At 51.2% G+C, this 23,457-nt stretch overlaps 2 protein-coding genes across 11 annotated transcripts in view; one reads left to right on the top strand and one right to left on the bottom strand.

Annotated features, from left to right (window-relative positions):
* The window catches only part of RIPOR3 (RIPOR family member 3), a 68,182-nt gene extending 58,429 nt beyond the window's left edge, over positions 1–9,753 (top strand). For 7 of the 9 annotated variants that reach the window (XM_074347435.1, XM_074347433.1, XM_074347434.1 and 4 more), the window contains 9 exons: positions 1,659–1,789; positions 2,738–2,861; positions 3,392–3,527; positions 4,149–4,310; positions 5,003–5,164; positions 5,657–5,859; positions 6,903–6,986; positions 8,126–8,216; positions 8,671–9,753. In XM_074347435.1, the coding sequence (XP_074203536.1) occupies positions 1,659–1,789; positions 2,738–2,861; positions 3,392–3,527; positions 4,149–4,310; positions 5,003–5,164; positions 5,657–5,859; positions 6,903–6,986; positions 8,126–8,216; positions 8,671–8,774 (1,197 nt within the window). In that variant the 3' untranslated portion in view covers positions 8,775–9,753. Of the gene's footprint in view, positions 1–1,658; positions 1,790–2,737; positions 2,862–3,391; positions 3,528–4,074; positions 4,321–5,002; positions 5,165–5,656; positions 5,860–6,902; positions 6,987–8,125; positions 8,217–8,670 lie in introns of those variants that run through there. The other 2 variants (XR_012500663.1, XM_074347436.1) reach the window with 2 other exon arrangements.
* A 2,429-nt stretch (positions 9,754–12,182) lies between these two features.
* Positions 12,183–23,457, bottom strand: part of PTPN1 (protein tyrosine phosphatase non-receptor type 1) — a 61,435-nt gene continuing 50,160 nt past the window's right edge. For both annotated transcript variants that reach the window (XM_010958614.3, XM_074347427.1), the window contains exons 5-10: positions 20,588–20,725; positions 17,978–18,187; positions 17,300–17,461; positions 16,687–16,910; positions 14,158–14,332; positions 12,183–12,907 (exon numbers count right to left, since the gene is read on the bottom strand). In XM_010958614.3, the coding sequence (XP_010956916.1) occupies positions 12,884–12,907; positions 14,158–14,332; positions 16,687–16,910; positions 17,300–17,461; positions 17,978–18,187; positions 20,588–20,725 (933 nt within the window). In that variant the 3' untranslated portion in view covers positions 12,183–12,883. The remainder of the gene's footprint in view (positions 12,908–14,157; positions 14,333–16,686; positions 16,911–17,299; positions 17,462–17,977; positions 18,188–20,587; positions 20,726–23,457) is intronic.

The raw sequence follows: 23,457 nt of genomic DNA, 5'->3' as shown, positions 1-23,457 counted from the left end.
CACACACACAGAGCTGGTTCTCACAGTCATGGGTTCTGTTTTTGTGAATTCACCCACCTGCTGAAACTTGCTCGTGACATTTCCCAGGTCGTTCCAGGGTGCGTGCAGAGGGGCAAAAATTTGAGTCACCTGATGTTCAGGGTCTCGGCTGAGACTGAAGCAGGCGCCGCTCTTCTTTCTTGTCTCGGCTCACCCTGTACCAAGTGTCCTTTCACGTCCACCTGGTGCTGTGTTGTCCACATTCCTGCGCTGATTTCTGGCGATTTCACGGTTTGAAACAGCCCCCGAGCGCCGAGCTGAGGCGCTGGCTAGCGTTCCTAACGTGCTTTATGGAGAAAATCTGTGTGTGAGCAAAGCTCTGTTCAGGCGTGAGTTAAAATGTTGTTGACCTTGAGTTCAGTGTTAACGACGCAAAGATACAGTCTGTATTAAATAAGATGTCTTTAAACAGACACACGTAAGACAAGGTTTCATCTTGATCGGTTGATGAAAATGTGACCCGAGGCTCACGGCCTCTGCGCTTCTCCGGGGAACAAGGGCTCAGTGTGCAAATTCAGTGGTCACGGCAGCTGTATACACCATAACTACCGGCAGTAACAAGAACTGATTGTGTGTGTGTGTGTGGGTGTGTGTGTGGGTGTGTGCGCGTGCACGTGCACATGGGCACACACATATCTGCAGATACACATTTGTTTTTTCTATCAGGCAAGGAAATCTCTGCAACTAGCCTTATTCTTCTCTTGTTGCTCAAGGTTTTCTCTTTGGGCTCAACTTTGGTCAGCCCAGTTTTGGCTTGCAGGGCGGCATCTGCTCAGGCTGGGTCTTGGGTGCACTTTGTGTGGGACAAGGCCCTGGGGAGCCAGGCGTGGGGATGGGAATCAGCCCCGGAGTCCCCGATTCATCGGGGACCCGCCACCAGGAGGCTGTGATGACCTGACTAGTGGAGAAGCGGTGGCTCCTGCCCTCTCTCCCGCCCCCGCCCCCGTTGGCAAAACCCCCTCCTTCCACGTCTCCCCAGGAGAAGAGACATCTGGAATCCAGAGGCTCAGCTGGAGCTTCTAAGCCTCCTGAAGAGCTGTTTGGCCTGACCCACACCATTTTTTGTTTTTGTTTTTTTTAAGTTTCTTTTTGTGGGAGAAGTCATTGGCTTTATTTATTTAATTATTTTTTTAAATGGAGGTACTGGGGATTGCTAAGCACACACTCTACCGCTTGAGTTATACCCTCCCCCACCCATGCCGTATTTTAAAAATAATTTGGAATTAGTTGTCAATATTTAGAAACTGGACAGCTCCCCATAAAAATCTAGGTTTCCAGCTTTTCTTAGAAAACTGAATGATCTGACAGCCATGGCTCCACACTCCAGGTGGCAGCAGAGCAGATCTCTTGGGGGAGGGCCCTGCTCTCCTGCTCACTCCTGTCACTTGTCCTGTCCCTGGGGGTGTTTGTGACTGGTGAGGTTTTTCAGATCTGTCTCCCTCCAGCTGTTCTGCCAGACCTGTCACAAGCCACTAGGGAGGGACCTTGGAGACGTGCCCCCCTGCCCATCCTTGACTTGGGGGACTGAAGCCCTGCTGAGGGACAGTGACGCTGTGAAGGTCGGTGTGCTGGGCGGGTGAGTGGGCTGCCCTGAGGTCTGGCCATCTGTCCGTCCACAGCCCCGTGGAGCCCGCCAGGAGCACGCCTCCGCCGACAGCCTGATGGAGTGCATCCTGGAGAGTTTCTCCTTCCTCAACGCCCACATCACCCCGCACGAGCTGGCCCTGTTTGGGGACTCCCAGGACCCCCGGTGAGTGTACCCCTCCCAGTGCTGACCCAGTAACCAGCCTCAGAGCCACACTTTTTGCCAGCCTCCTGGCCTGTGTCTCCCATGGCCCAGGCCCTGATGTGCATTTATCCTCTTTATTGTGGTCCCAGCCCCGCCTGGCCCAGAGCAGCTCCTCAGTGACCACTGAGCGAATGAAGATGCCTCAGCCTGGCCCTGAGCCTTCTGCTCTGACCAAGGGGCTTCTTTTTAATCTTAAAAGATAACAACACTGCATGCAGCGCAGCCTCTGCCCTCTATAGAACAGTCGCGCAGTAGTGACCCCGCTCCCTGTTCCCGTTGCACAACCGTCCATCTTCATCTGGGACAACTTCCTTCTCGGTGAAGCAGCCCCCGCCCACTTGAGCCCCTCAAGTGCTTCCCCTGCACCCAGATCTCCGCAGCACAGAAGCGCATAAACAGGCTACACTTCTCTCCTCTCACGATGCCCTGGGGAGGGTGTGCATTTCCACCCAGCATTACGGTGTTACTGCCACCCTCCCAGGGCTCAGGTTCAGCCCCTGCCACAGAGCGGACGTGGTGCTGGGTACACTTGTGTCTTGCTCACCTACCGTGGCCCTGAGCTTGGGATTCCTGTCCCCACTTTACAGATGAGTGAACTGAGGCCAGGGGAGGCAGACTTGTCCAGAGTCACAGAGCTAGGAATTAGTTTGCACCTTAGGCTTCTGCTGCACATCGCACACCCTGGAAGGCTGAGAGGCCCACCCCATCCCAGCACTCGTTTTGAGTTGTTACCACCTTTTGCTGCTTCTCCTTTTCTCTTAGTTTTATCCTCAGTTTAACTCCATCTCCCTGGGACCTGGAATTAGCCTCCCTGATCAGAGCTCTCCAGGGAGGGAGGGCTTCCTCTCCCCTTGGAGGCAGTGGAGCTGCTAACTGAATGGTCACTCAGTTCTTCTCAATTCAACTCAGATCGGACGGGACCCCACCTCCACCGCCATCACTGAAAGCGTCATCCAGGGAGCTCACGGCTGGGGCCCCGGAGCTGGACATGCTGCTTGCGGTTCACCTCCAAATCTGCAAAGCGCTGCTGCAGGTGGGTGAGGAACTGAGGAGGGCCTGAGGGTGGGGGGTGAGGTGGGGTGGAAGGTTCAAGTCGGGGTGAATAGTCATGTGGTCCTTACGCAGCCCAAGCCCTAAGCTGAAGGTGGTGATTGCAACTCTTTCACAGATGCCAGAACTCTAATCACCACTGGCTCAACCAAAAGAAGATTTTTTTGGCTCATAGAATTGGAAAGCCCAGAGATGGGCTTCAGGCCCAGCTGGATCCAGGGTTTCAAATGCCGTCATGACTGGGTTTCTCCCTCTCAGCACCGCTTTCCTGTGTTGGTTGGCTTCACTTCCTGGCAGGCTGGCTCCTAGCGGCAAAGGTGGCTCCTGGCAACTCCAGCCTGCATCCTATTATCTCAGCCACCTTGGTGAAGGAGGAATGGACACCCCAGATGACAGGGAGCTACCACTGGGATAGAAAGGATGGGCACAGGGCAGATGGAAGCCACAGTCACAGTGGCTGACCTCAGAGGGCATGTTATGTGCTAACCTGGAGCATCATGGGCTGCTTCCTAGAAACTGGACTCTCCTAATTTGTCGAGGATGGTCCAGGACTGCCTTCTGGAAGAAGCTGCACAGCAGAAGCAAGTTCTGGAGATGCTTTCTGTGCTTGATTTTGAGAAGGTCAGCAAGGCAACATCTGTTGAAGAGAGTAAGTGTCTGCCTTTCACCCACGGGCTGCTCGTGTGAATGGTGCGAAGTGATGAGGATGAAAGCATGGGGGGGCTCGTCTCCCTTCCCGACACTCGAGGTTAAATGGAGCCCAGGAGGCTCAAGTTGAGGCAGTGGCTGGGCTGGGATCAGACACACACTGCTGGGAGGGAAGGGAGGCCAGGCAGCCTCAGTCAGCTGTGTGACTCTGGGCAAACGAGACACCTCTTGAGCCTCAGCTTCGCCGTCTGTATAATGAGGAGGCCACTGGGTAGGTGTCATGAAGGAATCCCCCAGTCAAGGCACACGGCGTGCACTCAACAGTAGCTGTGACCCCAGTTCTGCCTCTGCCCCCATAGGACTTCCCCTTGTCCACAAGGAGAGGCTGGTGACCACAGCCCCAGGGTTGTTGTGGGAACTGCAGGTGGTGGCCTAGATGAGGTGCTTGCAGCGAAGCTGCTTGTCCTCTGAGTGTCACATCTCAGCGTGGGAAGGGGACTCTGCGGTAGGTCAGGCAGTCCCTCACTCCCTGACCTCTCCGGTCCCAGTGGAAGGGCACCCTGGGCCTCCTCGTTGCCTGCTCCTCCCCACCGCCAGTCAGGTTCTGAGCCCGGGCTTTCAGTCGTCCCACAGGCTTCCCGGAGGAAGGGGTGCCTGAAGGTGTGGAGAGGGTGCACAGAGCCCGGCGGGGTCCTGTCCTGCCCCGGCACAGCGCTGCTGAACCAGCTCAAGAAGACATTCCTGCACAGAGTCGGAGGGAAACACCCAGGGCAACTGGAACTAGGTAACCCCGCCCCGCCTCCCCCGCTGGGTGGAGTCTCCGGGCTCTTCAGTGTTGTCACAGCAGGCCCCACCTTAGCCCCATCTTCATCGCTGCACAAGTCTTCGTGGCATCAAATGGAGGAGTTTCTCAGCTTAACTGCAAGGCACCTCCTTTTCCTGGGGAGGGGGGAGGGGTCTGTGATACCCGAAGCTGGAGACATGAGTGCGCTGGTGTGTTTTTCTGGGGACAGATTCCATAGCTTCCACCAGAATCTTGAAGGGGTTGAGAAGGAACCTTTGTGGCAGGACTTTATCTGCCCCATAAAGGCGGGTGTCTCGAATGTTGGCGGGACCCCTCCCCAGAATGCAGAGCCGTCTCATTTTTCTCTGTTGACAACTGAATGGTGACAGTCATACTCCAGGCAGTGGCTCTGAAACTTCAGCAATTCTAACCACCTGCCTATCCCAGGCCCCAGCTCTGGGATTCACATTCAGGGGCAGGTGGGGCTCAAGGCTGGTGGAAGCCCCGCAAGACCCCCAACTCAGGCCTGTGGCCTCAGCGGGAGCAGGCTTCTCGTGGGCACGGGGCCGCACAGAGACACCCGCCCACGCGCCATCAGAGAGCCTGTGTGCTGACCTGGCCGTGCTCGGCTGAGAGGCGCCGAGGGGGTGAGGTCTCGGTTTCCCCTCACGCCTTTGCCCGTGTGTCCCCAGCCTGCCGCAGGCTCCTGGAGCAGGTGGTCAGCTGCAGCGGGCTGCTGCCCCGAGCCGGGCTCCCCGAGGAACAGACCGTCACCTGGTTCCAGTTTCACAGCTACCTGCAGAGGCAGAGTGTCTCCGACCTGGAGAAGCACTTTGCCCAGCTCAGCAAGGAAGGTAGGCAGGGGCAGGGGGGCAGGCGGCCTCAGAGCAACACAGGAACAACGAAGGAACAGCCATCACGGAGCCCTCTGTCCCAGCTCTGGGAGGCTGGTTTTCCAGAATCACTGCCGCTTTCTTTCCCCTCCAGCTGTTCTTCTGAGAACAGATTTAATTAGATTCCACACTCAGCCCATGTAGAAATGAGCTCCAAGGGCAGGAGGCTTCACAAACCTCAGAGCAGAGACCAGAACTGGATGTGAGGGTGACACTGGGCTGGCTGGAGTCCCTGAAGTGCGGGCTGGGGGTTTATTAACTTTCAGGGTGTATCTGAGTCCCTGCTAGAAAGCCTTCCTAGAGATTCCAGGAGGCTCCTTTGAAACCCATCCAGACTGGGCCTCAGTGATTACATGGGCTTGTCCTGGGATTTGCTTCTCCATGGCTCATGGACGACCTGCAGCCCGGCCACAGTCAGAGGGGCCCTGGGCATCCTTCTTCTGTCTCTTCCAGTAACACTCGTTGAGGAGCTGCAGTGCGTGGGCCGGGCCAAGACAGTCAGGAAGCTACAGGGGAAGCGGCTGGGCCAGCTTCAGCCCCTGCCTCAGACACTGAGGGCCTGGGCGCTGCTCCAGCTGGACGGGACCCCACGGGTGTGCAGGGTGGCCAGCGCTCGCCTGGCCAGCGCAGCCAGGAACAAGAGCTTTCGGGAAAAGGTACGGTGTGGGAGGCGGCAGCCCCCTGGCTGCAGGTGTGTGGGTTGCGGGGAGCTGGAGGGAGGGGGGCTTTCTCTTGGAAAAACACAAAGGAGAGAGGAACTGGAGGGCTGCATTCGCTGCCAGGTATTGATTTAGAGATCATCTGAACAGGAATACAGCCTTCCTCATGCCCTCACCACTGGCAGCACCAGCCCCGGTGAGGGAGCTGGGGTGGCCGGGCATCACCTGAGGAGCCCACAAGACCACATGCCACAAGCTTACCACCTCGTTAACCTCAGTGTTCCTAAAGCACCTCATCTGTGCCGTCTCTGACATGTCACTTGCATGTAGAATGTCTCTTAGAATTCTGAGTCATCCTCATTTACTTTCAATTAATATGTGTGGCTAGATGGTTCATTGTGTTCAGTCCATTTGAAAACCAAGATTGGACTGCTCTGCCTTTTAGGTTCCTGGACCTGGGACTATTCCAGGTTTAGGGTACCAGCCCCTGAGGCGGGAGAAGGGCAACAGCAGGGCCTTACTGTGGTCTCGGGCTCACCCAAGTGCCAGGCACATCCTCGCCCGCCCCCCTCTCATGTTTCCTGTAAGTCCTTACAACAATTTTGCAAAGCAAGTGCCAGCTGCATTTTCCAGCTGAAGTGACGTGGCCATCCACGGTCATGTGGCCAGTGGGGCGGGGTCAGAGCTGTGACTGGAAACGACTGACGGAGGGAAAAGATGCTTTTCCTCTGGCTGGGGCAGCAGCCTTGCCGTGGCCCTCCGTGTGTTCAGTTCTTCTGCTGTTCCTGCTGGACAGTGGGTTGCTCTGATTTAGCATTTTATGTAGACGACAGTTTTGGAATGCCTTTTGTAAACGTTATTAGATGAAGAGTTTTCTTAATTGATTACCCTCAGCCCAGGGACCGGCGTTTCTAGATAAACTGAATACCACAGCCTACAGTCAACACTGCACACGTGCTGTCAGCATTCGGAGGGTGGGCGGTGGGCACCCGGGACTTCGCTCTCACTGGCCCCTCATTCACAGCATCTGTATTTCCTAGGCTTTGCTCTTCTACACCAATGCCCTGACTGAGAACGACACAAAACTCCAGCAAGCCGCATGCATGGCACTAAAACATCTCAGGGTGAGTTTAGCCTGTCCTCACTGCTGATGGAGAGAAGCCCGCTTGTGGTTAATGCTGAAGTTAGTTCATTTCAAAATGACCTTACTGGGACCAAAAAAAGATCCTCACCAGTAAAAAAAAAAAAAAAAAAAAGCACTGTAAAGAGCTCGTGGTAGAGGAGTGGCTGTCAGCTCCACCGGCAGAGCTCCCCCAGTGATAGTGAACATTCGCTCTGGCTCCCTGTGAATAAGCAGGTGGCCCCAGGGATTCACTTCTGAGCTCTTGGACTATATGGTTTAATACCTTCAATTTAAAAATGTCTAAAAGCACAATAAACTTGTTGTAGGGAAAAAAAGTGTACAATACAGAAATGCAAAAGTTACCCATTACCCTAATACTTGAGCATCTTTGTGCATAAGGCTTTCAAAATTTACATAAAATTTACAAGTTTTGAATTACTTCCTTAGGGTAGGTTAAGCGTTACCCCAGGGCCAGAGATGATAAATGTTTTTGAGACCCATTCACACCCCTGAAAGCAGATGTGAGGGGTGCCCATTTTACCTCAACCTCACCTGCATCTGAAACTCTCATTTAAAAAAATCTTTGCCAAGTTGCTAGGTGAAAAATGGTCCAGTAGACTAAATTCACTTACCCATTCATCCTGGAACCAACTGACAGGAAATCTACAAGGACCATCTGGTTATAACTGAATAACCAGGGAGAGGGTGAGGGTGCCCACTAGAGGGAGCTGAAGTGCACTCTGGTCCTGGACCCAGGAAGAGGGCAGCTGCCATCAGCTGTGCCTGACCCAGGGCCCGGGTTACTCCTCTCCTGGTCTAACCTGGAGGGCAGGGTTGGGAGAAGCAGAGGAGGTAGGAAGGTCCAGAGGAAAGAATGCCTTCTCATTTTCAAGATGGGCCTTTCAGAAGGTGTCCATAAAGTTCGGCTAATGATCTAACTTGCTAGAGGGTGTCAGGATGGAAGAGATGAGATGCCTCCAATGGTACTTTGATGAACCTGAGGCCACATGAGGAACCCAGAAGCCTTCAGAGAAAGGGCTGAGGCCCCACAGAACACGCTGGTCCTGCGGGGTTTATAAAAGTGGATACCTGTTACTTAAAATGTCCTCTAATGGACCCCTTTTCTCCTAAACTCAACAGGGCATCGAAAGCATTGAGCAGATCGCCAGCCTATGCCAGTCTGACCTGGAGGCCGTGCGCGCGGCAGCCAGGGAAACCACGCTGTCGTTTGGTAAAGTTCAACATCAAACATCATACAGTGCAGTGGGGTTCCCGGGCCCCCTAGAAAGGCTGTGCTAGAGAGGCCACGGCCAGCACTGGAAAATGAGGCACAGTAGCACATGAGATGGGCACTGTCAGTGACCTGTTTGCACTTGGCCAAAGCAGGTTTCCTTCATAGTTGAAGTGATAAGGAGTGCTTTATTAAGCTCTTAAGCTTCAGTTTACGATCCTTGGGAATGAAAGCCAGATGCGACGCAGGAATAAATTTCAGCAGACTCTGTCTTAGATGTAGAGGGGCAAGGCACCGGGTCCATAAGAGTTGGCCCCCAATACGCCCCGCCCCTGCCCTTTACAGGGGCACTGGAGACCTAGGCGTCTGTAAGTACTAGGCCACCTTGGCTCAGCAGAGTAGAAAACAGAGAGGGAGGGGGACAATCCAGTGACAGATGACCTTAATCTTTCAGGTGAAAAAGGACGTTTAGCTTTTGAGAAGATGGACAAACTTTACTCAGAACAAAGACATGAAGCCTTTGGCCAGGAGGCAGATGTTGAAATCACAGTATTTTAAAAAGCCTTAGCTGATGAGCTCAAATCTGGCATCTGTTTTTGCTGCTGCCCAGCCATGACATGGGGACTGAGCTTTGGGTGGGGGTACGCTGTGCGCTCCCCAAGAAGCATGAGCTGGCCCAAGCTGCTCTGAGTCTCCGGGCCAGTTACAAAGCCAGGGCACAAGTGGGACTTTTGTACAGGGGCAGATGAGCTGACGCACAGCACTTTGAAGACTGCACTTCAGCCGGCTTTTGGCTTCGGGAATCTGTCTTGATCTTCCCCAGGAGGCAGAGCTGGGTCAGTGCCAGCCACAAGGAGGCCAGCATTTCCGGTTCAATAAAGACTGGGACTGACGGGCGGCTCACCATGCTAAGGAGAGAGGAGGTCAAGTCATTTCAATGGCAGCAAGCTGTCACCAAGGCGAGCTGGCAGGGGCGGGAGGCAGAGCCAAGGTTTCTACGATTCAGTCCCTTAACCCGAGCTGCAGCCCACATGTCACAGTGGAGACTGGTGGCAGCCTGCTGACCACCGACCTTTTACTGTGGTTCAAGAGCACAAAGGAAAGGAGGACACGCCATCAGCCAAGAAACCTGGAGTGTCACGTCAGTAAAAGCATTTGCTTTGACCTCACGAAGCAAAATGGAATCCAGTTTTCGAAGGAAGTCAGTTTAGGGCTTATTGAGTAAATTGCTTCAAAAACCATAAGCTGGTTTGAAGAAAGATTTCACTGAACATCATGTTGAAGGAAAGAAAGTTAGTTTCCTGTTTAAGTCTATTAAAAAAAAACTCCAGTGTGTCCTGAGCTTTCTGTGTTAATAATGTAGAGACAAGCCGGGTCTGACGGTGGCCGTTGGCAATGGCACCGAGCAGCTGTAACTTAAACGTGCTCATTTACATTTCCTGTGTATACTTTGTGCTTTTTGGTTTAACTTGGTATTTATTTGCCTTGTCTATATGTTGTTTTCTGAAATTTCAATTAAAATAACTTTTTATTGGTATTTCACTCTACTTGAAAAAAAGTGGAAGGTAGTGGCTGTTTCCCCACATACCCTGAGGGGAGCAGCCGCCCCTCCAGCCTCTCACCGCTCACTCTCCCGGGCAACACTGTGACGTGGGTTCTCACCCAGCAGCAGCAGTAAAGGGGGCGACCTTGGGGCAGTGCCCCCCTTGGACTCTGCACGTGCGCTCTGAAGGCCCCGCAGGCCTCTCCTACAGACAGCAAGCAGCCTGGCTCTTCTCTGCCCTCGGGCCGCATCAGATTTCTGCTCCGAAGTTACAAATTTAGTTATTTTTTCCCACACTGGCATTCCACCTCGTCATGAAAGCTGAGATGCCATTTTTTTGGTATCTGAAACAGAGATTGAAGTGGCTGTGGGTGTGACACCACCATCTGGGCCCCAGTGTCCTCGCTGGGCATTGTGTGGTCACATGACCACAGACAGTCTCTATTTCCCAGTTCCCTGCATCCTGCTGGGAGGCCACAATGTAAGCAGTCTATCCAGCAGCCAGTTTGAGACAGTCATAGAACCTTGACAGATAGAAGGGAATTCTCTGTTCTGTTTTTGCAACATTTTGCAAGTCTGAAATTATTTCAGAAAGAAAAGTCAAAAAAATCACTTTAGGGGAGATTTACTTTTCATTTTGTACAAGAAAGGAAGACCACGAATTTTTTCTATTTCATTGTTATTTCTCCGTCAATTCCACATCAAACGTGACTCAGCCGAGGTGCTGAGATGTGGCCACCGCTGTGTTTGACGGGCAGCTGGCTAAGGGACACGTTCTTAAGGTTTGAGCAGTTCTTCAAACAACTTGTATACATTTATTAAGTTATCCAAGAGCCCTAATACATTCAAAAGGTGAGTTTTGTTGTTGAAGGAAAGGAAACGCGTTGAGGCCTGAAGTATGGAGTAAACGCACCAGGCAGGGAAAGTTCCCCCAGCCCAGAGGCACCCACGACCACAGGAGGCCATCGAGGCCATTGTAATCCCCAGATGTGGAAAAACTATAAACCCTCCTGACTGACAACATCTGTTTCACATCCGCCTGGATGGAAAGAAACAAGAGTTGCACCCCAAATCCGTGTTCTTTAGGAAAAAAAAACTTTTATTGTTGCAACTAAAATGCAAACCCATCATTTATATGGCAAGTTGGAAAACTGTACAGTTTGACAGTTCTGTGAGGTCACAGAAGACCCTGAGATGCGCCCCCCCCACCCCATCATGCATCCACAGACACACACACCTGGAAAGGTATTATACCAAAACACCTCACTTTTTTTGTTTGTTTTTATTTTTGTAAAAATGGTTTATTCTATGGCCATCGTAAAAAATAATGACCTGACAAGTAAATATTGGTTTAAGGCATATAGCAGAGCAGCTCGCTACTTCTCTAACATACGTGTAACAAGATGGAGAGCCATCTGTCTTCCAAGGATAGGTTAAACCATAAACCAGTACATCCATTTGGAAATGCTACTATATATACACACCCAAACTACTACATACACATACAGGACTTACAAAACAGACGAACAAGCCCAACTCAAAACTGCTTACAGCCTGGCACCTCAGCCTTCACACCTCACCAAGGTTCTGCGGGGCGATGCCTCAAATGTTCCCACCACAGACTTTCTCTGCACGAGCTTCTAACACGTGAAAGGCAAAATGTGAAAATGCTGGCAAAAGAGCAGCTCGTGAGCTACAGCTGCCTTTTTTTTTTCTTGTTAAAAAAGCCACTTAACGTGGAGGTTTTAAGTTCCCCTCGCAGGAAGAGTCGTGAGCACCATCAGTCCCCAGGGTTCAAGGGCGGGGCAGACGCCTCTGTCAGCAAGGCCCCCGGACCTGAAGGGCAGCAGGCTGACTCGAAGGGACCGTCGTCCAGGTTGTCTCGAGAAGTGTGGTTTCCAACAGTTGCCTTGGTTCCAAATCACGGTCTGCTCAAGAAGAGTGTGAACCCGGGATAGCGGAGGCTGAGCTCAAAGGTGGGGGGGGGGGGGACGACCCTGCTTGTCTAAACGTCCAGAGCGCGACTATGGCTTCCCATACCCTTGGAATGTCTGAGTTACAGTGGGGCCCAGCTGGACCAGGACAGGCGAGGCCTCACTAGGAAGTCACCAGAGTGTCATGCCAGGAATTAGGCAAATATCTCCTCCTGGAAAACATCACTCCATTGCTGAATGGCGATTATTTCAGCAACGGTCTTAGGAATCACAGCCACGTAATGATCAGATCATGCAAAGGTAACTGGACTTGGACACGGGGCACATTAGTAAGCAGAGATCTAAGTATTTCAAGCACATGGTATTTGGTCGGGACACAGAAAGACCATACATGCATCCTAAAACACACAGGGAGAGTGGTGACTGAGACCAAGGTTCTAGCAGATAACCAGGGGGGGAGTAACCGGGACAAAGTAATCTCACGCCATGTGTCTTAAATATCCAAGTGTTCATTATATATTAGCCCATTGTTCTACAAACATATGCAAACCTCTTCCCACGTTACCCCCAATGTCACGATAGCGACTGCTTAAAACCGTCCTCCTTCCTAGTACTGGTCTGACGCGGTGGGCTCGCAGGCAAAGTCCTACGTTCTCAGCACTACCTGAGGGTTTATTATTGTACTTCTTGATAAAGCCCTTAATGCAAGGCTGACATCAAAAAACTTTAATACATATTGGTTTAAGAAACTGCTAGTGCACTATGGACACCTTTGGGGGAAAAAACTTAAAAAATAAATATGGAGTGGAGAGGCTGACTGCACGCATCTCCGTGCAGGGCTGAGGGGGGGCGTCGGGTGCCAGCCGCGGGGGATGAGCCCAGGGGCCATCGCTGGAGGCTCGCCCCTCTACTGGCTCAGGCTGCCTTCCTCGGAGCCCCCAGCATGGCGCTCTCCTGTGTCCTCCTCAAAAAATGGGACGTGGACCCGGTACTCGAAGGAAGGGGAGGGCAGAAAAGTAAAAGGACGGAGGTAAGACCCACAGCCCGGGGAGGGGAGCCTTAGTGCAGAACAAATGTCCGTTGGGGCACGGCTGGCTACGCTGTCCGGCGGCCCTGACCTACCTCGGCTGCCTGCTAGCTGGGTGCGGGCTCTGCGGGCAGAGGCGGACAGTGGGTGGAGGTGGGTCAGATTATGTGTTGCTGTTGAACAGGAACTGGAATGAAACCAAACATTTTCAGATGAGTCTGGACCCACCCTGCAGAGCTGCACTCATGCCCGACCCCGGCCGCCCGGCCCCCGGCTGCTGTAGCCTCCCGGGAAGGGGGGGTTGATTTTTTTTTCCCCTCCCGCAATAGCTCCCCCTTCCCAAAAATCACCCCTAAGGAAAAAATTGTCTGCATGTTGCTAAACCATCTGATGTACTCAAAGATGGTTGCTTAGAAAGAGGTTAAAAAAAAAAACCAAAACAACCCTGGGAGGCGATTTCCATGACGAGTTTTGAGGCGAATCCTCCCTCTTCTCCTTAACTTTAACAGTGACACGTTCTAATGTGTGGGTTTCTACTGAAATGGTAATTATATTCCAAGTGAAGTGGAAACTGCTCCTTCTGGATCTCAATGGCAGGATGAAAAGCCGGGGGGCCACCCTTCGGTGACCTCTGACCCTGAGGCAGGGGCCCCGAGGAACCCTGCTTCTGGGGATGGAGTGATGAGGGAGGGCCACGTGCAAGGTGGCTGTAACAAGAAGGGATGGATGGAGAGATGAACAATGGGAAACCAGCGGGACACCCTGAGCAAAAGCAGAAACCAGGTTTTATTTTCTAGAGGCGGCCTTTTGTTGTTTTTCTTTTTAAAAAGGGAAAGCTCGCAGGCACTGTCCCAGCTCAGCGTGCGCACAGCTGAGGAAGTGCCTGAGCAAGACAGTGTCCTAAACCTTTAAACCGTCTTCTCCAAAGGAGTTTACATTCATAGAAGTGTGGAGCCTTTCCCTGGGAAATCAAATAAAAATTGTGTATCTGGTTACACCACCTAAGGGTACAACAAAGTTTCATAAGTGCCTAGTCTTTTTTTTTTCCTAGAAATAACAAAAAGCTGCTTTTTATAAAGGTTAAAAACAACAATGTGTTGTAATTCTATTATTTCTTTTTAAAACAAATGAACAAAAAAAAAAAAAAAGAGAGAGAGAGAGAGACGTATTTGGCATTTTCTCTACTTACTCCTGAATAGGTTAAGGCCCTGAGATTAGACTCTTATATTCTTGGGACCACAGGGCTCCTTAAAACCCCAGTGCATCAATCCTCAATTCTCTCGTTAGCCCTTCACAGTTCCAGACTTTAAAAACCTCCGCTTGTTTCTTCTGAGACTGGCTCAGAGCCTTCCGCGGCACTGGATGTTAACGCCAGGCTGGTGGCCAGTGCTTTCTGTACACGTGGTCTCACCAGCACGTCCGTCAGTGAAAACATACCCTGTAGCAGAGGTACGCGCCGGCCGTGAGGACCGTGGCCATGCACATGTTGACCAGGAAGGGCTTCCAGTGAGTCAGCGCCCGGTCCTGCTCCTCCTTGAGCGGTGGTGGCTCCCTCTGGGCAGGATCTGCCCCCACGACCCGCCTTCTGACGACTTCAGTGTCTTGACTCATGCTGAGGAACAAGAGGGGCAGAGCTGGGTTACTTACTCTGGAGAAAATGGCCAGGAGGCGCTCATTACGGGAGGGATTCTAGGAAACAATGAGCTGCATGTAAACAGCCTGGCGATGCTGATGCCAGAAGCCCACCTGTCACCACCTCCTTCCTGGGGCCCTACAGTAGGGCCAAGGAAGGGTTCTGAAGATGCGAGGACTCCTTGGTAATTCGGGATGGATAAGGGTCTGAGGAGAAATACAGCTACTGGTGCAAAGACAGATGCCAACTTTGCCCTGGGGCTGCTGGTAGGATGTTCTGCTTCAGATCAGGTCAGGGCAGGCAATGGGGTAGCCCACAGTCTTCCACTCCCTCCCTGGGGACCCAGCAGACACTGATACCCAGAGGTCTTTGTGGCTGCTGACGTGCAGACATCAAGCATTCCCAGTGCTGACCTGGTGCCTGTCCTGCTGCGGGCCCGAGTCCTCAGCCCCATCCCATCCTGCAGTAAAACAATTTCCCAGGTGTCCTGTGTGCACTCGCCAGAGCAATGCATGGGGATGGCATGCACTGTGTTCCGGACACAGGGTTGTCTCGAGAGGCCAGCAGAGGCTCATGGGCTGGTGAGGAGCCAGGCACTGCCTCTCCCCTCCCCACCTCTCCTAGGCCTTTCCCTTCCCACACTTGCGTCCACTGAGGAAGTCCTGCCTCACATGTGCATCTCCATGGCCTTCCTGCCCCAGCAGCATCCTGTGAGACTGGCAGGACCGTGTGGAGGCACCACCTCCCCAGGAGGTGGGACGCTGCACGAGGCACCTGCTTTCCGGCGCCCGCCCTGTGAGGCCCTGGCTGTAGGGCGGAGGCCTGTGTGCACGTAGGCTGCCACCAGTGCCCAGAGACACTTCCGTTCTTGGTACAACTCCCTTTTCCCCTGGAACTCTCTGGCTTTTAGTTTCCCAAATCCACACTTCCCTGCTCATCACCTTCACCCACAGAGTGTGAAAGGCACCTCTCTCTCCACTGTCTTAATGAAATAGGGCACACGACACAAATCTGACACAAGTCACGGGCCAGCTCCCATCTCTTACCCTCAGCCCTTGGCGAGCCCTCAGTTGGAGCACAGCGGCCCAGCCTGAGAATGTCAACAGTGGCCCTGGGAATCAGGGCACAGCCACCAAGCTGCTGCTCTGGGAGACCCACTGGACAGAACCAGAACCAGTGTTTCTGTGATAAGGACTAGTTACACGAAAGGCCCTGGGGACCCATGTTCATGGGTCAGAAATGGGACCTGGCAACCAGCATTTAGCAAAGTGCCTTGGTGAGATTCTGATGATCAATTGAGCCAGAGGACCCATGGGACACACATCATATGTAACCTGCTCTCTCACCCACAACGGCTCCAACACCTGGTCCCAACGATACACCCTGCTTCCATTCTTTAATAGTTGTAGAATATCCAACACGGGAGAGAGCACATTGTATCTACTCCCAGGATACATAATCAGCTCATCTCTAGTTTTTCACCATTACAAATGCTGCCCCCACGAACACCTCTACCTGTACATCTTTGTACACTTGCTTGAGAACTGCTGCAGGCTGAATTTCTAGATGTAAACAAATGTGGGGTCAAAGGATGCACTAACCTTAAACTGCCCTCCAAAAAAGCAGGCACCAAGCCACTGCCTCCACAGTCTCAGGCTTGGGCTAACTCCCATTCATCCTTCAAGCTTCTGCATGATGCTACCTCCTGCAGGCAGCCTTCCTTGATCACCCAGGGAAGGCTGAGTGTCTCTTCTCTAAGGCTGACCACCATCACATCCCTGTCTGTGGGCCCCCACCACAATCTACTACCCACTTCCCAAAAAGATGGTCTAGAATACAGAGCAGGGGCTACTGTTTCACACACATCAGTAGGTGCTCAGTAATCTGTCAAACTTCAGGCAAGCAAAATAGCAATCAATTCAACCAAGACTACATGAAAAGGTTAAGTTCCCAGAAACCATTCTGGGGGCTGAAGGTACATGGTCAGGCCTAGATATTAATTTTAGGACTAGCCTGAAGTCTTGGGGAGGCGTCTGTCTTCTGTCACTGTCATCACTAGGCAGGAAGACCTGACTCAGCTGCACCAGAGCCCTGATTCCAACAAGCACCACCAGGTGGTGCTACACCCCCACTAAAGTCAGGCACCCAGCCAACCTGTGGCTCCTCCAGCCAGAGGAGGAGCTGTGATGGTCCAGGAGCCCCATTCCCTAAGGACACAGAAGGGCTGTTGGCTAAGAGGAGGCTCTGTCGACGGGTTTCAATGTCAGCATGTATTTCTAGAACAGAAAGTCACTTCCTCTCGCCCCCAGGAAGCCAGGACCTGCTCACGTTACCTTTCCACGCTGCAGGGGACGTTTAAGGGGGTTCTGGTTTCTTCCTTGATGGGGCCATCTTCTTTATCCTCCTCAGGCTCATCCTTTACCCACTGGTGGTTTGGGAAGAATTCCTTGCACTTCCCGTTGTGCGGCTCCAGGATTCGTTTGGGAGGCCGGGGAGGTGGGGGCACGTGCTCAGGAGGGGGCTCCAGGTCCTCATGGGAGAGCTCCTTCCATTGCTCCTTGAAAAATCAGCAAGAGGCAGTCCCATGAAAGTTCGTGTTTGGCTGACTTGTCAGGAAATCTGCTCCCCTTGAAGTGAGCAGAGGTGAGGGCTGGGTGAGGGGCCCTCTTCTCAAGTCTCCAGTCATGTCCTTGGAAGATGAGATCTTTTAAAAATAAAGTCTATCTTCCCTATTAATGCTCCTTACGTGAGCACTTAAAAGGCAGAAATTGAAACACGGTGGAAATGTCCACAACTTTCTAGCTATTTAAACATGAAGGATAGCTGTTTCCTCTGACACGTGATACTGGTTTGAACTTTTACAAGTTTTACAACTAACAGCCTCCTTCTTCAGAGGCCAAAATTTTAAAACCAACACACCTGGATGAAAGCAAAAGCAATGCTGACCTGTACCGAAGAGTCCCCCATGATGTATTTGGCACCTTCGATCACAGCCAGGTAGGAGAAACGGAGCTGGTCTGCCGTCTGGATCAGTCCCATTCGAAACTTCCGCATTTCTAACAGAACTTTCTTGATATCAACAGAAGAAGGGTCTTTCCTCTTGTCCATCTGAAAGCCAGACAGGAGATACACTTCAGTGAGGTCCAGGCGTCAAGCACAACATGGCTTTACACGTTTACAAGCCTGTGCTGGAGGAGTGCGTCAGGTCTTACTCAGGAAAGATCCCAGCGAGGGAGGCGGAGTCTAGAACATGTAGCAAAATCGGGACCATCTGAGCACAGAGAGAAAAACGAGAGGGAAGGGGATTCTTTGGCTCTTCCTGGCCTCCATGTTAAAATTAAGAGCATCTCTTCAAACAAAGCTATTTAGGGTAAAGCTCCTTTCACAGGAGGGAAGCTGTTAAAAAGTGAAAATCAACTAACATAACATTAAACTGACTATACCTGAATAAAAAAAAAATACACACACACACACACACAAAGAAAAACAATTAAAAAAAAGTGAAGATCAAAGCTAGTTTACTGCAGAGACAATAACAGTGAAGCTATAGCCAGGCCAACGTGGAGGTTAAAACGTGCTCCCTTGTGCTCCCTTCTCCTCCCAGGTCTTCAAGGGCCTTCTTACCAGCAAGAGGCAAGTGTCAGCCAGACAGAAGGTCCCCGACCTGCCGATGCCTGCGCTGCAGTGCACCACGATGGGGCCGTGCTCCAGGCTGAGGGACCCCGACTCGCGGACTTTGAAAAGAAAGTTCAGGAAGGAGGCTGGCGATTCGGGGACTCCAAAGTCAGGCCATGTGGTATAGTGGAAATGTAAGATCTCTCGAGTTTCTTGAGACTGAAAGAGAAATATACTCATGATGATTCTAGGAGACTCACCTGTACAGAAATCACTAACTCCAGGTAAGCAGGAAGTGCCTTTCCATCCACCTAACTCTAAGAGCAGTTTTAATTCTCATTTTTTCTTCCCGAATCCATGCACCCAGTCAACAGATATCAGTCCCCGAGGTGCCGGGTCCTGTGCTCAACACTGGACCCCAGGTTGCTCCCGCTTCAACCTCGCCTTTCGGATGGACAGTTCTGCCCACAGAACTCCCAACTCTACCGTTCCTCCCACTTGTGCTGTCTTCGTGGTTTGAATTGATTTCTCCCTGCCCCACAAGTCAAAAGGATGCTGCACTGCCACCCGCAACATTCTTGTCCTCGTCACCTCAGGGTTTCACATGGATGTGGAAATGTAACTGCGTGTGTGGGACACCAGGTCTGGGCCACTCAGGGCTTTACAAGACGGTTTGGATATCTTAGAGGATTGTCATTATACAGAAAAAAAGTAACCAACTTCAAAGACTGGAGGCTGCCACGTGTGGCTCAATATCCAGCTGAGCAGACGGTCCAGGCAGAGGAGGATGACCTGACCGGCTACACGGGCCCCACAAGCTCACCGAGTGCTCACAGCAATCCCTCGAGGCGGGGAGTCCCGTTATTTCCACTTCCCAGACTAGGAGACTGAGACTCAGCAGCCAACCCTCCATTAAGTAGGGAGCAAGTAAGCTTGCCAACTCCAGAGCCCACGTTCAGAGCCTGTCACAGGAACTCTTGAAAGGCATATCCTTGTCCCCAAGAGCTTCTCCCCTGGCCCGATCTGCCCCAGTGGAACAGAAAGAAGAATGGCCTCTGGTGCTGTTTCCAGCTCTGCTCCTTCCTCTGAGCCTATGAGAGTCCACTCCCAGCGGGGGGGTGGGGGGCAGCTGGTCCCCAGCAGCAATGATCAGAACGTAGCTCTCACTGAGGAGGGTGCTCCAGATGTTACTAAGCTAAGAACGCACAGTAACAGGAGACAGGCACAAGGTAGGGCCTGCAGACAGAACCACACCAGCTGCACGGCACCAAGGGCCAAGTAAGCGCCTGGATCACCTGGAGAGCAGCTGAAGGTGAAATGCTGACCAACGATATCTCCCTTCATTTCGCAAAATGTCCATAACATGCCTCCCATGTGCCAGGCACAATGAGGTAAAGACTCAGCCCGTGCCCTCCCAGAGCTCACAGCTTAGTTCTAACAACCTTCCCTGACCCTAGTGTGATGAAAACGTGAAAGGACCCACGATAAGGACCTAACATCGGCAAAGAACGCACAGGTGTCACCCTGCACCAGCTATGATACATGCTGCACCTTTCTGCAGAACTGGAAGAAATCTGCATATGACGTAAGGACAATTCATAGAACCGCACCAAACAATTCCACACCTTCCTCCCTACAAAGTGATCTTATATACTTCAATGGCTTAAAAGAGAAATGCATCTTCTCTTTTTTTTTTTTGGAAAAGAAAAGCACTTAAAAATAGATTTAAAAAACAGTAAAAAAAAAAATATGCCAAAAGCCAGTTCCTTCTTTTAATTCTTAAAAAGGTGTGGGTTATTTCCAGTTTACTCCCTCCCTCACATGCCTGCCCACCTCTTTCTCAAGGAATTCATTCTAGACTTGTGCTTGAACAAATCAGTGTCTGAGAAAAGACTTTTTCAAAACCACGTCTGTTAGAGCAGATTTTCTCAACACTGAACCCCCAAGCTGCTGCATCCACTCTGCCACGCAAACAGCATACACCTCTTCTGCTCTGTCTGACCTCCGTTTCCCCCAACAAGCAGGAGAAATTCTCTCAAGAGTCTAGAAGTCTCTCGTAATGTCAAGCTTGCAAATGCTGAAAAGCATTAAAAAGAAGTCTACCACATAATCCTCCTGGCACATTCCAACACGCTGCCAACATTATTCCTGAAAATCCTCCATCAAACCCTCCATAAATCATGTCCCGAGAGCCCGTGTGGGACTGCGGCTGGGCTGGTGGCTCCAGGGCTGTCACATGAGGGGGGAGCTGGGGACAGACCACACCGCTGTACTCCTCAGGAGCCACACAATCTGAACCTCTTCTCCACTTCATGGTCACCTGTGCTAAGTTCTCCATCTTTCTCCGACTATGAATTGCACACCAGGAGTCGTGGTGACTATAAAGCAGTAAGTTGAAAATTAAGATGTGAATGTGACTCAGGAACAGATCCTTCCTCTCGGAGCAGCCCCACCAGCCCAATTCCAGTTTCCACTGCCCCTGCCTTCACTTCAGACTGTCCATCTGCACTGCCCCCAGGTAGTCCCAGGCCACTTCAACCCCACAGGACCTGCTAACCCAAGTGAAAAGACATCTCAACCAGGAACCATCTGAAGTACTTAAGTGCAGACCATACTCACTGTGAGGTTTTCCAATTCTAGCTGTCGTACTGTGTAATATGACTTAATATCTTCAGAGATCAATGTCAATTTCAAATTTGTGTCTTCAAAGATCATTTCTTTTTCTTCTTTTTGTGGCCAGTACTGTGCACATTTTAACTAGGGGAGAAAATAACACTGAATTATTGGGAGCAACTGACTATTTCCCTACAGGGGTTTGAACCAGCTTTATGATAAGCCAAATACTCAGGGTGTTCTGACTTTGGAAATCACCAATCAATGTAATCTGCCTGCCTCCTGGGGAGGGACCTGTGAAGACCTAGACCAGGGCTAGTTGGGCAGATGGGACCTGCACTTCCAAACCCAGCTGCCCAGTTATCCACATGATGAGGAGTTCAGGGGGTCTGATCTCCCACTGTCACCTGTGAGGGAAGTCAGACTGCGCAAAGGGTCTAGACTCTCACAAACTACTTTTTGCAACCATTTCAAATTTAGTGGCATACTTTGTTTGAGCTAAGTTTCTACACCAGACATTTCTGGTTGCTGAAGACTGTTCTGGACAAAAATAGCTGCCAGGTCTACAAGCCAGAAGGACTGATGTGTGCCTACACAGGGATCCTCAAAGGCGGTATGACTTCCATCAAATGAAATATCAGTGTGTCTACACAGCTCTTTGGGAATTGGTACAAGTTCAAGATACTTGTAATTCCACATTCACTGACCCACTTAATACCTCCTCTGAGGCAAAGGATGATTGTGTCTGAAACACACAGTAGGTGGAAGGACCCCTCCAGGGCCACCCTCTGTCGGAAGAGACTGTTCATGGCCAGGTGACATGTTCACCTGTTCACGACAAGGTGACAAACCTGGGGGAACTGCAGAGAGGAAATGCTGTGGATGTGCCACGGGAACTGAGAAGAGGTAAATGTTTCAGGTCGGCCGAGGTTAAGGGAACGAGAGATCAGAGAAAACCCTGTAGAAGAAGTGGCTTCTGATGGGGCGTGTTCTGAAGAATGACTAGCATTTTCTAGGCAGTGACTGCAAAGCCAGTCTCAGAAGAGCAGTGGGAGACGAGCCTGAGGGAGGACAGGGCTGCAGGAACGCTGGCGGCAGGCCCGGGAACCTGCAGCGTCACCTGGGCCGATGAGGAGCCAGGAGGCTCTCGAAGAGGATGAAGACAGAACCACAAATGCCCATCAGTCCCGCTCTAATGGAAAACCAAAAAACAACAGGAAAAAGGAAAGAAACAAATCAAGAAACACCAGGTTGTGATGCCAACACAGCATCAGACTTTACAGTCTCAAAACAGGAGGCCAACAGGGCTTCCCAAAGAGCCTGGACAGGGGCCTGTTTGGAAGTCTTGGCCACCTTCACCCAGGTGCCCATCTGCCAGCCACTCCGGACAGGGAAACACTAACTGCAGGGTGCAACCCCACACTCAGCCGAAGTGGGTGAGGCAGCTGAGAGCAAGGCTTCAGAAGATGCTTAAAGAATGCATTTACTTCCACACTTCAAGTCATCACACCTGTGCGATGCCTTGAGACCCCAGAAACAAAGAGGCTGCCCTCGTAGGTTCAAAACCACACATGCTGGAAGGGAACTCAACGCAGTGAGCGGACAAAGATTGACGCCAAGCAGCAGAAACAGAGGTTGGCCATTGCTACCAGAGTAGAGGCCAATATTTTCACGTCTCCTGAGCAGTGAAGACGAGTCTTAAATCTCACCTCCACATAGCAAGCACTCACTTTTAAAACTGAACATAAAGCCTTACAAATCTCTGTCATCTGGATAAAGACCAAGACTTTGGAACTAACTGAGGAGCTCTGGCACATAGTAAGTGTCAATCAACCGACACTTATTTAAAAATAGTTCTTAAGTAACTCTAAGGCGTCTACAACGACATGCCATGCTCTGCTCTCTACAGTCATTTCCTGTAGAAATTCTTGTTGTAAACACACAAAATAAAACAAACAAAAATAAGCACAAGATCCCTACTTCCTGTTATCCCATTAAACTGATACACAGTGACCGGAAAAGATTTATTTTATTAGAAAGCAGTCTTTCATCAGGGTTAAAATTGAGGCTTGTCTTGGGTTGGCACCAAAGAGCCACATGGCAGTGACAACGTGCTGGCATCTGTTGTGGCTGTCATTGCCATCGTAAATGCAGATGTGAGAGTCCTTGGGTGCTTCTAGAACAAACAGGCCATCCTGAGGAAACTCCATGAAAAGTCATCTTGGGTGACCCAGTGACGGGTGATTTGACTGAAAGAATGATGAACACTGAGAACTAAAAGCAGAGGGTGAGAGAGACGGGCAAAGCCTAAATAAAGTACATACGATACAAAGCCCAGCATCTGGGGCGTGAAAGCACTTGAAATCCAACGGCATTTTCGGTAGGGAGCTCAGGAGAGAGAGAACGGGTGACGTTTCTGGCTGAATGTGGTCTTGCTTATTACGTCCCCTGCCCAGACAACAAGCCCGGCCCTTACACACATGCACTCTGCGCTGTCATGTCTAAACTCAAGTTTTTAAATTGCACACACAAGAACTCTGGCCATTTGGATGACCTCGGTCTAACACACACAATCATTTTCTGCACAACTGTTTTCCAGGAAGCATGGGGTCCCAAAAGGGTAACAGGCAAGGTTTGCCAAAAATAAGAAGGGGAACATCCTATACTATTTGGTGAAAGAAGGAAATCAGAAAACAAACAAGCATTACATGAGAACACTCTGCAAGCTGGTTTTCACCACGGGCTGTGTGAATTTATAATTAGATTAGTTGAGCAAACAAGACACTGTAATTTCTTGTAATTTCCTCCAGTCAGTCCTTATAGGGGTGATAACATTGATGTCAAACTGCAAATGTTTATTGTGAGGAAACTTTGCT

This window comes from Camelus bactrianus, chromosome 19, assembly GCF_048773025.1.
Source record: "Camelus bactrianus isolate YW-2024 breed Bactrian camel chromosome 19, ASM4877302v1, whole genome shotgun sequence".
In the NCBI taxonomy this organism is placed as follows: domain Eukaryota; kingdom Metazoa; phylum Chordata; class Mammalia; order Artiodactyla; family Camelidae; genus Camelus; species Camelus bactrianus.
Note: the sequence above shows the minus strand (reverse complement) of the source record. Positions and strands in the feature narration are given on the sequence as shown.